This window comes from Apostichopus japonicus, chromosome 16, assembly GCF_037975245.1.
Source record: "Apostichopus japonicus isolate 1M-3 chromosome 16, ASM3797524v1, whole genome shotgun sequence".
NCBI classification, from domain to species: domain Eukaryota; kingdom Metazoa; phylum Echinodermata; class Holothuroidea; order Aspidochirotida; family Stichopodidae; genus Apostichopus; species Apostichopus japonicus.
Window position 1 is genome coordinate 5985035 of NC_092576.1, and position 14641 is coordinate 5999675.

The window sequence follows — 14641 nt, forward strand, 5'->3', positions numbered from 1 at the left end:
TGGCCCATAGTAAGTAGATTATCCCTGTTGATGTTGGTGCTCATTTCATGAATATTAATGAGGTCATGGGGTCAAACGTGAAATACTCCAAATTGCAATTACTTGGCTACTATTACTAGTCGGAATTTCGTCAAACTTGGTATGATGATAATAGTAGATAGTCTTCACACACTGATGTATGTTGCAATTGATATCAGGGCTTAGCATTACTTTGGCAACAAAAGTTTGTGAGCATAAATTACTGTTGTTGTATTAGGGCTTTGTTAGAAATTTCCCTATGAATGGAACTAATGAACAGCAGCAAGGAACCATGAAATGTTTTCATTCTGGTTTTTTTCTTTCTCAGATGTCTACAACAAACCTTTTTGTGATCCCTGCTATCCTTTGGTGCATTTTAAGTGGTAAGATCCAGTACCGGGTACCGGATTTATCTTGGAGACTGGGGGGGGGGGGGACTGCGGTGGGTTATATATGTATGGGAGAAGGAAGATTACATGTTATCATAAAGATACAAGAAGTGAAATAAAATACCTGCACTCCAGTATTAAGACTTCCTCTGTCTGGAGAAGTACTAACTCAATCACATCACATGCATACGCCCAGCATTGGGAGGATGGAATTGTCAGGTAAGGGTTGGGGGTGGTGACCTTTGTAAATGTGGTGAATGTGTCTGGCAAACTGATGAAAATGCAATGTGGAGGATGCTATTCTGTTTGGGTAAGGATGCCAATGGAATGGTATTTTTAAAATTGTAGTTGAATGCAAGGCAAAATTCATTACAATTTCATATGATGGTTCTATGTTCCTTAGAATTAACAATTTAAATACATTTTGGACTGGAGAATGGAACTCGGTCTAAGGGAAAAATATACTACAACTTTCATTTGATAAGAAACAAGATAAACGTCTTTTTTCTTAAATTACAGGCACGGTTGTCTCATCAGATAAGTGCCAGACTCCGCAATATCTGCAATTGGGAAAGAAAGGTAGGATATCCTGCAACTTTCCTGGTGGTTCATATGGAACATGTTGGTACAACTCGTCCAATTTGACTAGCGAAGATCGACAATTAATTTGCCACAGAGAAGGTATTGTATTTGGACCCGGATACGAGTCCGGAGAATACAGTGTTCAACCTGATGGATCTCTTGTTATCAACAAAGTTTCCACCAAACATAATACTTCTTTCGGTGTATTGACATTGGCGACTACAGAAGAAGATCCAATCATTGAATATGTCCGTGTACAGTAGTTGTCTACGGTAAGTCGATTTCTTTGATAACAACATGCATATCTGTCGAAACATTGGAGCGAAGAGATAGAGCACAATGCAACGTGGAATCCACAGAAAAAAAAAAATAAGAGGTTCAACATTTCGACTGGCACTTGATAGAGCCCGACGAAACACGTCATAAGCATAACTCAGGTAGATTCCTTCCATAAGTTTTAGATACGCGCCTGTTCGTTAGATCTCCGAACCCTTTTCTGTACATTTCTCTAGCTCATGTAAATATTTTCAACCTCAAGTTATCCTCCAATAAGAGAACAATCGAGCCAATGACCAATTTTACGCCTATTGTTTGGAGATTTCTTCTCAGAAATCGTTCGCGTTTATCACGAATAAAAGCTTGGTAAAGGATTCCTTGATGATCATCACATTCTCCTATCATATCTCGTTATCATGTTTCAGACATTGCCTTCCTAGTTTAGCTGACAATAAAAGAAGTCAATCGGGGATTTGTTCATTCATCAATCTATCCATTTATTCATCTACTCACTCACTCATATGTTTATAATGCAAACGATGAAAAAAGAGACCGGGGACTGCGGTGGGTTATACAGTATATGTAAGGGAGAAGGAAGGGTTACAGGTTTACATAAAGATACAAGAAGTAAAATGAAAGACCTGCCTTCCGGTATTAAGACTTCCTATATGTCTGGTGAAGTACTTACTCAATCACATCACATGCATACGCCCAGCATTGGGAGGGAAGAATTGTAAGGTATGGGTTAGGGGTGGTGACCTTTGTAAATGGGGTGAATGTGTCTGGCAAACTGATGGAAATGCAATGTGGAGGATGCTATTCTGTTTGGGTAAGGATGCCAATGGAATGGTATTTTTAAATTGTAGTTGAATGCAAGGCAAAATTCATTACAATTTCATATGATGGTTCTATGTCCCTTAGACTTAACAATTTATACATTTTGGACTGGAGAATGGAACTCGGTCTAAGGGAAAAATATACTACAACTTTCATTTGATATGAAACAAGATAAACGTCTTTTTTCTTCAATTACAGGCACGGTTGTCTCATCAGATAAGTGCCAGACTCCGCAATATCTGCAATTGGGAAAGAAAGGTATAATATCATGCAACTTTCCTGGTGATTTATATGGAACAGTTTGGTACAACTCGTCCAATTTGACTAGTGAAGATCGACAATTAATTTCCAACATAGAAAGTTTTGTATTTGGACCCGGATACGAGTCCGGAGAATACCGTGTTCAACCTGATGGATCTCTTATAATCAACAAAGTTTCCACCAAACATAATACTTCTTTCAGTGTATCGACATTGGCGACTACAGAAGATGATCCAATCGTTGAATATGTCCGTGTAGTTGTCTACGGTAAGTCGTTTTCTTTGATAACAACATGCATATCTGTCGAAACACTGAACCGAGTTCAGAGTTTGGAACGAAGAGGTAGAGCACAATGCAACGTTGAATACACAGAAAAAAAAATAAGCGGTTCAACATTTCGACTGGCGCTTGATAGAGCCCGACGAAACACGTCATCAGCATAACTCAGGTAGATTCCTTCCATAAGTTTTAGATACGCGCCTGTTCGTTAGATCTCCGAACCCTTTTCTGTACATCTCTCTAGCTCATGTAAATATTCAACCTCAAGTCATCCTCCGATAAGAGAACAATCCAGCCAATGACCAATTTTACCCCTACTATTTGGAGATTTCTTCTCAGAAATCGTTTGCGTTTATAACGAATAAAAGCTTGGTAAATCACATGCATATGCCCAGCATTGGGAGGGACTAATTGTCAGGTAAGGGTTGGGGGTGGTGACCTTTGTAAATGTGGTGAATGTGTCTGGCAAACTGATGGAAATGCAATGTGGAGATGCTATTCTGTTTGGGTAAGGATGTTGTTTTAACTGTAGTTGAATGCAAGGCAAAATTCATTACAATTTCATATGATGGTTCTATGTTCCTTAGACTTAACAATTTATACATTTTGGACTGGAGAATGGAACTTGGTCTGAGGGAAAAATATACTACAACTTTCATTTGACATGGAACAAGGTAAATGTCTTTTTTTCTTCAATTACAGATACGGTTGTCTCATCAGATAAGTGCCAGACTCCGCAATATCTGCAATTGGGAAAGAAAGGTTTAATATCATGCAACTTTCCTGGTGGTTTATATGGAACAGTTTGGTACAACTCGTCCAATTTGACTAGCGAAGATCGACAACTAATTTCCAACAGAGAAAGTTTTGTATTTGAACCCGGATACGAGTCCGGAGAATACAGTGTTCAACCTGATGGATCTCTTGTTATCAACAAAGTTTCCACCAAACATAATACTTATTTCGTTGTATCAACATTGGCGACTACAGAAGATGATCCAATCGTTGAATATGTCCGTGTAGTTGTCTACGGTAAGTCGTTTCTTTGATAACAACATGCATATCTGTCGAAACACTGAACCGAGTTCAGAGTTTGGAACGAAGAGGTAGAGCACAATGCAACGTTGAATACACAGAAAAAAAAAATAAGAGGTTCAACATTTCGACTGGCGCTTGATAGAGCCCGACGAAACACGTCATAAGCATAACTCAGGTAGATTCCTTCCATAAGTTTTAGATACGCGCCTGTTCGTTAGATCTCCGAACCCTTTTCTGTACATCTCTCTAGCTCATGCAAATATTCAACCTCAAGTCATCCTCTGATAAGAGAACAATCCAGCCAATGACCAATTTTACCCCTACTATTTGGAGATTTCTTCTCAGAAATCGTTTGCGTTTATAACGAATAAAAGCTTGGTAAATCACATGCATATGCCCAGCATTGGGAGGGACTAATTGTCAGGTAAGGGTTGGGGGTGGTGACCTTTGTAAATGTGGTGAATGTGTCTGGCAAACTGATGGAAATGCAATGTGGAGATGCTATTCTGTTTGGGTAAGGATGTCAATTGCATGGTATTGTTTTAACTGTAGTTGAATGCAAGGCAAAATTCATTACAATTTAATATGATGGTTCTATGTTCCTTAGACTTAACAATTTATACATTTTGGACTGGAGAATGGAACTTGGTCTGAGGGAAAAATATACTACAACTTTCATTTGACATGGAACAAGGTAAATGTCTTTTTTTCTTCAATTACAGACACGGTTGTCTCATCAGATACTGTAAGTGCCAGACTCCGCAATATCTGCAATTGGGAAAGAAAGGTATAATATCATGCAACTTTCCTGGTGGTTTATATGGAACAGTTTGGTACAACTCGTCCAATTTGACTAGCGAAGATCGACAACTAATTTCCAACAGAGAAAGTTTTGTATTTGAACCCGGATACGAGTCCGGAGAATACAGTGTTCAACCTGATGGATCTCTTGTTATCAACAAAGTTTCCACCAAACATAATACTTATTTCGTTGTATCAACATTGGCGACTACAGAAGATGATCCAATCGTTGAATATGTCCGTGTAGTTGTCTACGGTAAGTCGTTTTCTTTGACAGCAACATGCATATCTGTCGAAACACTGAACCGAGTTCAGAGTTTGGAGCGAAGAGATAGAGCACAATGCAACGTGGAATCCACAGAAAAAAAAAAACAATAACAGGTTCAGCATTTCGACTGGCGCTTGATAGAGCCCAACGAAACATGTCATAAGCATAACTCAGGTAAATCCCTCGCATAAGTTTTAGATACACGCCTGTTCGTTTGATCTCCGAACCCTTTTCTGTTAACTTCTCTAGCTCATGTAAATATTCAACCTCAAGTCATCCTCCGATAAGAGAACAATCCAGCCAATGACCAATTTTACGCCTACTATTTGGAGATTTCTTCTCAGAAATCGTTTGCGTTTATAACGAATAAAAGCTTGGTAAAGGATTCCTCGATGATCATCACATTCTCCTATCATATCTCGTTATCATGTTTCAGACATGTCTCCCTTTAGCTGACAATAAAAGAAGTCATCGGTGTTTTTTTTTCATTCATCAATCCATCCCTTTATTCATCTACTCACTCACTCATATGTTATTAAACAAACGATGAAAAAAAGAGAAAAGTGAGACTCTGTCCGCATAAAAACCATACACAAGATCAAATATTCTCATGTGATTAGTAGCTTACTTTAATAGAGTTGCAATGGTTCAACAGTGTAAAAAGTTACATTACTGAAATACCATTAGCACTGAAGCCACTTTCATAGTGAGAATATATATCTAACCGTCTAACTACACTGCATCACATTAAGACCCTATAATGAAGCTACGAATAAATATAAATAACATGCAGTGTCCACCTGACAACTGGATGTCATTTGGTAATTACAGTCGTTAACATACTGTTTTCAGTTAATCATCTAACTATAATATCTTTGTGAGGAACAAGCTAAAGCTTACATTTCCTATTGAAATATTTAACAAAGAGTACCGACTTCCTTGCGCCCTTTAATTGTTAGTAAACCCAACACAATTAATAGTAGACCATATAAACATGCCTAATACTTTTTGGCTGGACACTATTATTGTAATACGTCTTTCTTTTCACAATTTGCAGATAAACCACCTGAACCGTACCCAACCATTGATGCTACTGGATGTTACCAGAAATCATTATGCTTTTTAGAACTAAACGCTGCTTCAAGTTTAAGTTGTAATGTTTTACGAGTAGGTGAAGTATTAGATGATTTGTCATGGAAGTTAAGAACTTACACTGGGGATGGACAGATCTCTTCTCAGTCGAAAGCTGTAACAACCAGTGTCAATGAATTACAATCTTACTATACTGTTGTAGATATTTCGTTACCAACCTCTCTCTCATTACGTTTATTCGTCTGCGCAGCGAGAAGCAATGTGTCTGAAGTAGGTAACAATGAATCTACGATACTGGTTGAAAGCGGGACACTGGAAGCATCTAGCGAACCTCTGCTTGTAACTCTTAATGAAAGAGTGGTTATGAACTGCGGGGAAGATGTGTTATTCTTTGTATGGAAAAAAGTGGGTCAAACGGAAGAAATTATTGCATTTGGAACTAAAATTAGGAGTGAAGTTATGATGCCTGATGGATTCACATTGCAAAGTAGCTCTCTGGTCATAAACACGGTTAAAAATCCTACCTTGGGCACGTACACGTGTGTTTACAGCACTGACGGTGTTACAACAAAATTTACATCAACTGATGTAACTTTTCAAGGTAAGATCTAAGGTAAAGTGCAAACCTTCCCAATTACTATTTATTTGCAGGTTAAATTATAAGTGGTGTGCCAGTTCACTTAGTAAACCTGAACTTATAGAATGTTTTTCTTGTTTTGATTTGGAATTGAAGGAGAAGTGTTGCTGAGAAAGTGTTATAGTGTTAAAAAAATAACTAATATGTACTTTAACTTTTATACGGTGTATAGTTGTAAAGTCGTGTGAGGAGGCATTAGCCTCATACAAGACTGTAAGACTGTAAACCTTAAACTATAAACTTTAGTTCATGATACCGATTTGATATACCCCTATAAATCATTCACATGCATGTTTGGGCTACCATGAACCTATTAAACATAGCTGTGTTGATATGTTATCTGGAGATGATGTCAACTTGTATTTGGAATTGTTGATGTTCATGTTTGACCATTTCTCTTGGCATTTCAGAGGAGGAAGGACGAACTGGTAGGATTGGTGTTGTTGTGTTCTTTGTGCTCTTTGTGTTCTTGTTATTGAATTTCATCGGAGTCTTCTATCGACGTAAAGGTAATTGACTGATTAATCAGTAAATATCAAGCTTACTCTGAAGTATCTAATAGACTCCTGTTTAATTGACTGATTGATTTTCGGTTATGATTTCTTTTGCAATCAGACTGTTGTCGAGGCTTACTTAGATAACTCTAGACTGTGAAATCAGTTTTCCCCGATCAGGTATCTCTGCTTAATTAATTTATATTTACATACTTCGAAGCCATTGCAATATGTGATTCCTGTATATCTGGTTCAGCCTTTCCTTGCCCCTCTAACAGCTATTCCATGTTCCCATCATTGATACGGCATTGTGTTAACTCCGACTTGTAGCTTGAGGGGTGGGATGGGGGCCTTCCATTGCAATAAAAGGGCATCCCATGCAGATTACACCCCCTCCCCCCGTAAACTATAATGAGGAAGGTCTTCCATTGCTAGGGCATCCCCTGCAGATTGTATCCCCCCCCCCCGTACACTAGCTTGAGGGGTGGGATGAGGGTCTTCCAAAGCAATAATAGGGCATCTCTCACATATTACATCCCCCATATACGTTTGATTAATACCCTCCCAGATGTTCTTTATGACCTCTTAATCCTTCCTGGTATAGAATTCTGGAAATGTTTTCCTGCGATTCATGTTTATCACGTGATAATTAGATGTAATAGCATCATTTTTTTTTAAGCTGTTGACTAGAAAAATGCATGCATAACTTATTCGTTAAGACACACAGTCCAAAATCAGAGTTTAGTCAACGAGGTATACGATATCAACATGAACGATTTAAATATGAAATAGCCTAAATTGGTGAAATAGCATAAATAGATGAAATAGCCAAAAAGATGAAATAATATATATAGCATATATAGATGAACAGATGAAATAGATTAAACGGATGATTAAACGGAAAATTAAACGGATAAACAGATGAAATGAATGAAATAGATATTAAATAGATGAAAAAGATGCAATAGGTGAAAAAGATGCAATAGGAGAAAAAATGCAATAGGTGAAAAAGATGAACTAGATAAAATAGATGAAATAGATCAGAAAGATGAAATAGATCGAATAGATTAAATATATGAAATAGATCCGATAAATTGGATAGATTGGATAGATTTGATAGGTTAGTTTGATTAGAGAAATTATAAAAATATAGAGAGATTAGAAATATTAGGTATATTGAAAAGATTAAATTGATTGTGCTATTTAAACGTTACTATACATGAACATGCTGACATAAAACTAGGCAATTAACAGAGCAGATTCGTTTACAGAGTATTTTAAGTCTCACCGACTGAGAACAAGTCGTGCTTTGGGTGTGTTCCTATCATCAGCACTATAACAATGAGATGATCACTTTGTATATTTATGCATCACTAGATTCACATATAGAGTGGTACACGTCATTTCTTTAGATCAGAGTTCAAGTTGTCAATGCAGTTTCCGTGAAAACGAGTGACTCACATCCCACAAATCTCAGGCGTCAAGTTATGTACATAACTATATATTATCTTACCTAACGTATGACGTTTGAAGCTTGTGTCCTTTAGTATTAATACTTTTATTTTCGCTGTTAGAACTACAGCTTGCATTACTCAGATGAGTAATACAGTTTATATCTTATCTGCACTAGAGCATTATTGCAGACGACTACTGAGTATAACACACAAGCAAAAACTCAATCCTAGGGAAAAGGTGACAGAAGAAGAATTAAAAGGTATCTAAGCTATCTATATTTAGTTGATTAATTCATAGATTATTTAAAACTTTCAATAACTGTGTATTTAATTTTGATGTAAAATAGCGATGCTTTCTCAGTTTGGATTCACAAGGTTTTCTGTACTGCACCTGCATATAAGTTTAATTTAAAGTTACCCAGAATGACATAGAATACGAGCATTATGTTGCTACTCATAAATCGATTTTTGGTTTCGATAAATATCGTAACCTTTGCAGTCATGATGGCGTGCGTATGTATGCGTTTGCGACGCCCAGCTTGTAAACATGATATCTCACGAAGGGAAAGTTGGACCAACTTCATGTTTGGTGTGTAGATGTACCACATTGAGTACAAGAAGCCTATTGTTTTCTGTGCAGGTCAAGGTCATTTGGGGTAACCAGGGGTCAAAACGGGGAAACCTTGTAAACACAATATCTCAAGAAGGGAAGCTTGGGCAGACCTCATATTTGGTGTGTAAACGTACCACATGGAGCACAAGAAGCCTATTGTTTTCTGTGGAGGTCAAAGTTGATTAGGGTCACTAGGGGTCAAATTGTAAAAACATTGTTAACACCATAGCTCATGAAAGAAAGATTGGGCAAACCTCATATTCAATGTGTAGAAGTACCACATTGAGCACAAGAAGCCTTTCGTTTTATGTGGACGTCAAAGGTCATTTCGGGTCACCGAGGTCAAATTGTGAATACATTGTAAACACACTAGCTCAAGAAAGGAAGCTTGGGCAGACCTCATATTTAATATGTAGAAGTACCACATTCAGTACAGGAAGCCTATTGTTTTCTGTGGAGGTCAAAGGTCATTTAGGGTCGCTAGGGGTCAAATTGTCAAAAACTTGTAAACACGATATCTCAAGAAGAGAAGGTCGGACCAATTCATATTTGGTGTGCAGACGTACCACATTGAGTTCGAAAAGCCTAAAGTTTTTGGTGTAGATCAAAGGTCATTTGGGGACAACAGGTCAAATCGTGACAACCTTGTAAACATGATATTGCAAGAAAGGACAGATTTCATATTTGGTTTGTAGATGTACCATAGTAAATTTAAGGAGCCTTTTATGGCTATTGGTGGAGGTCATTTGAAGTCAGCAAATGCCAAACATTTACTTCACTACCCTCTTACCTCTCTTTCCACACTAACACATCTTCCTAAACATAATATCGTAGGGAAGCTTGGACAGATCGCATATTTGGTATGTAATTGTACCACATTGAGTACAAGAAGCCTTCATGTTGTGGGCGGAGGTCAATGGTCGTTTGAGTTCACCAGGGTCATATTGTGAACCCACATTTTATACAATATTTCAACAAGGACTGATGTCATATTTAGTATGTTGATGTATCTATTACATTCACTACAAGAAGCTTGTTGTTTAGCTCAATGGTCATTTCAGGACAGCCTGTGTCATTGTGAATGTATTGTTTGTCACACCACACTGCTTTTCACTGTATTACTAATATCAAGTATGTTGTACACCCTCACTATACGTCATTACATCAGATTCATGCAGAAAATAGCTGAATGTAACATCATCGAAACCACTACGCATTTTCGCATTCTGGTTATTCTTTCATTTTAAAGAGTGGTGTAAGAAAGTTCTAATTTCGAAAGACGAAACTCAAGATACACATGATGGTATAGTGGAGAGGTTGAAGAAAACATCCAATGAACAGGTGAAAAACATTATAAAAGAATTACTGAGTAATTACCTTACTTTCGATTCAGTTTGAAAAAGCAATATAGAAATGATGTGTCTATGCTTGATGTTCTTTTTTTCAAACCATGATAGGTGTGATGGAAGGGTCTGAAAATAAGAGGCTTTGAAAATAAAGGTGACCGATACGTAGAGAGTTACATTCATTATTTCATTTTATCTTGTTATGATTTCAAAATAAAACATTAGCCACACTATACACTAAGTTCATATGTACACCTAACAAGTGATTGTCCAATATGTTAACCGTTTTAACATGTCGTCTTAATTCATGATGTTTCGATACATTGGGTAAAATGATGGACTTCGTAAACGCACACGTGATGTTGAATAACTCATGAAATATGTAAATTTTTTGCATATTTGTGAATAATAATTTGTAACATTCAAATGCTAAAGTTTAAAGCGGTTAAGATGTGAATAAGATGTATATAGAACAAATGTGTTAAATAAAAGAAACTTTTTTTGTGGCACAGAGGTGAGCCATTTTCCTTTGGTTGCCGTTCATCTCCATTGCCATTTAGCCTGTTACTTTCCGATCCACAAGTTGTTTGGGGCATACTTATCTAGAACTAAACGTACAGGCATTACTTAATTAAAGAGAACCATGGAGCCAAGAACACCAGGATTGTAATATCAATATCATAAACATAAAAAACATCTAATTTAAGACAACTGTCTTGTTGCAATTTTTAATTTTCATGTTAGGATTCATTTTACACGATAAGATACACCTTAGATTGCTATAGCAATTGTAAACTATATTCCTGTTGGTCAGTCCTTGAATTACTTTGTAAACCATTCTGATAACTAATGCTGATAGTTTTTTTGAGGTTCCTCATTCATGATTCTCAAAGTTATTATGTAGTTAATTTCTTGAATAGGTTGACATTGAATGGATTATACTGCAAGACAGCTTTACGTCAGTTCAAGAACAAGGTGACGCTATCAATCTTAGCTCTGGAGCAGTTTTACCTCCGCTTAACACTTTGAAAACATTGGACATTGTAAACAAGAAATGGCAGCAATTGGACTTAACCGAATGGATAAATATCCTGAAATATGCCTGTCACGGACATAAACCAACCAAGATCAAGTAAGCATGTTATATTGAACAGTCGACTATTATTCAGATGGTCTGAGAAAGAATTACATTTATTTAATTTACCAACTTATTGAAATGATTCCTGTTAGAGTATATTTATATGTGAAGACGTTTCAGCAACATGTCGCACCATATCGTGCTGACTTACACATAATATATATATTTAGCGAATTGATTGATTTATCTACCAAAGAAATTACAGTGGTGTGCTCCTCCATTTGAGCAGGCTGAATGTGTGAAATGGAAACAAAAATGATATTAAAAACAAGAATACTTGAAAAACCTCTTTGGGGGGCTTATAATAAGATTAATGGACCTTTTTAGTGTATCTAATTACAACAAACTGACGAACTACTACCATTACTTCTCACAGGATTGAAAGAATTCTGCTGCCCTTTAACTTTGAGAACAAGTTGAGCACGTTACAAAAGAAGCCACGTGGTAAGAATGCAGTTTAACAAATTAATCTTTACAAATAAATTTATCTTTACAAATAACTGTTGATGAGGTGAAATACTATGGTGTTAATGATTGGAACTACACGATTAAGTACAAAGACTAATGCGATTATCGCTATCGTGTGTTCAACAGGTTCGAGAAAAATGGAGATTTGTTCACGACTTTATCGAAAATCCTAAAAGCTACTTATTTAACGACTGGTAGAGGAGCGAGTCATTTGAGATTAACAATCAGTTTAACAGATTGTATTAACATTTCTATTGACCTCATAACTGGACAAATAGTGTCCCAGTCCATTGTTTAATCCTATATGTCGCAACCAAGCAAATTGCTATCATATTTGTTCAGTTGATATTTTCGTCATACAATTTTTCAGGTGTTAGTTATGCGTTAAAAAAAAAAATTCAAGCTCTAGTAGTACTTTTAAGATAAGTTCTCCCAAGATCAATGCATCTTCTATTGGCTTCTTCTCTTCCTGTTGTTAGCATATAGGCAGTACACCTACAGTTGACGACATGCACAGTCCCATGTGAAAGGGAGTTTTAACAAATATGAGTTGTGAACAGGACGCCAGTAAATTTAGGGGGTAATAAAGGAGTCCGAATGCAGTATAGACAAAACGATCTTTTACTAAATGTTTTACATGTTCAAGTTTTCATAGATACCAGACTAAAGAAACTCTTTTTACGGTCTCTTTCAGTTGAGTGGCAAACTGGTGTTATATCTGCAGTACTGAGAATGATTTACGAAAATGAACGGTGGGAGGTATGTCCTGGTAACATTATGTTATATGAAGATATCAATTTTAAACACACTTTTACATAGTGGAAGAAAAATAACATGGTCAAATTCAAGTTCTTACGAAGGTCTTCTTGCATACATATCAAGCTAAATAATATGGACTAATCATAAGTTATTTGTTTATTCACACAGAGTACTGGATCACGTCCACTGAAATATGATGAATATGAAAAGATCGTAAGTAAACATTACTTAATCGAATATCTTTCAACCCAGTGCAAAAAAGAATGTGAACAGTAGAAGTCAACAACAACATATTACATTCAACAAATCTCACATTTTTCAGGATTGGTCAAATCTTGTTTTACCTCTGGGAAAGGTGAGGGCGGTTGCATCACAGCTTTTCAGAAGATATATTATACAGAACAGCAATATGAAGACATAACGTTACGTTCTGTATTAAACTTTTGTGTGATTGCCGTTGACTAACAGATACTGTACAATTAGCTTATTCACAAAATACGAGATGTAAAAAGTAAGTTCATTTCCAATTTCGGGAGAAAAAAAATCATTCACGTTTTCTCTCCGTGCTAGGTTTGCACGATGTGTGTATTTGGGTTATAATATTGAACTTCATGCCTTACACTTGTATTACAGAAAGAGAGGGCAAATAAAGAAGTGGTAAGTAAAAAGGAAAAAGGTAGATTTATTATTCCATTATATCTTCCATCATTTTATATAAGGATAAGGCAATGATTCAATATATGTTGTGGTAAACTTGCTTATTATCAAACAAAAGATTGAACGTAAGAGTTAAATGTAAAGATTTGGATATGTTTATACAATTGGAAATGTGTATACCACTTTCTGCTATTCAATAATGTGATCCATAATATTTTGGTGGGACGAGATATGGGTTTTTAGTGTAAAATCAAAACACTCTTGCCGCCCTCTCGTTTTTCCTTTCCACCACAATAGGTTAGGACAAATATTTACCTTAATGACCATAGGGATAGCAGTTGCATGGTGGGCTGGCGGGATGTAGTCCTCCTCCCCCCCCCCCCTTTCGGCACTGCTAAAATACGGTTCGAAAAAATAATAATCGAGCAAAAATCTTCAGAAAAAATTGGCTTAAACCAATCAATATTTGATCAGGCTTATATTTACTCAAGAAGCATAGCTGCATCGGTATTGTCTTAAAATAAATACCCGTTTTAAAACCGTACTTGGAAATGAAAAATAATCTTCGAATGATCTGTTTTGTTACACACGCGTACTCCAAAATATATTATTTTTTTCAAAATTACACGGCTACACTACTACACTTAGTACCACCCTGTCATACTTAATGCCAGCCTTATTGTACGTTAAATTTAAAACCTTAACTAATAGACTTCCGAGAATTTTTTTTTTAAAACCTTAACCATAGTCAAGCGATTATTTGCTTGTTACACATACCCCATAAGTCATAATGTTGGAGGAGATAGTAGATATTTTGAAATAACCAAACGTCGTACTATAAAGTCGACGGTTTGAAAATTATAGGACGTACTTTTGAGGAAATGTTTGATAGTTTCAGGTAAAGTCGTTTAAATTTACAGGGAAAAAAACAGTCAAAAGTTTTAGAATATAGAAGTTTGATATAAAATAGTCGAAATTTTTAAATATAACTTGAGACATAATTTCTTATTCTTTGGTAAGAAATCAAACAGGAGGTAAAAAAAGTCGATGAGATCGTCATTTTGAGAAAAACAGAAATGTTGGGTATTACAACTGAACTCCCGAGAAAAAAGCTGAAATGATATGAACAAAAGCGAAATTTAGGGGGTAAAGCAGTCACAATTTAAAAGATAAAATGTTGAAGTATACCATCTGAAGTGGCCTAACGAAGCATCAACAAAAGTAAACTTAGTCT

General features: G+C 36.3%; 2 protein-coding genes across 6 annotated transcripts in view; both read left to right on the forward strand.

Annotated features, from left to right (window-relative positions):
* Positions 1-14641, forward strand: part of LOC139983233 (uncharacterized) — a 95154-nt gene that overhangs the window by 6857 nt on the left and 73656 nt on the right. For 3 of the 5 annotated variants that reach the window (XM_071996648.1, XM_071996650.1, XM_071996651.1), the window contains 3 exons: positions 347-401; positions 927-1261; positions 2301-2360. Coding sequence is in view for 1 of the 5 variants with exons in the window: in XM_071996647.1 (XP_071852748.1) it covers positions 347-401; positions 2301-2360 (115 nt within the window). In the remaining 4 variants the exon portion in view is untranslated. The remainder of the gene's footprint in view (positions 1-346; positions 402-926; positions 1262-2300; positions 2361-14641) is intronic. The other 2 variants (XM_071996649.1, XM_071996647.1) reach the window with 2 other exon arrangements.
* LOC139983730 (uncharacterized) overlaps positions 3699-14641 on the forward strand; it is a 47526-nt gene continuing 36583 nt past the window's right edge. The window contains exons 1-3 of the mRNA XM_071997462.1: positions 3699-3748; positions 4403-4737; positions 5807-6442. Coding sequence (XP_071853563.1) covers positions 3699-3748; positions 4403-4737; positions 5807-6442 — 1021 coding nt within the window. The remainder of the gene's footprint in view (positions 3749-4402; positions 4738-5806; positions 6443-14641) is intronic.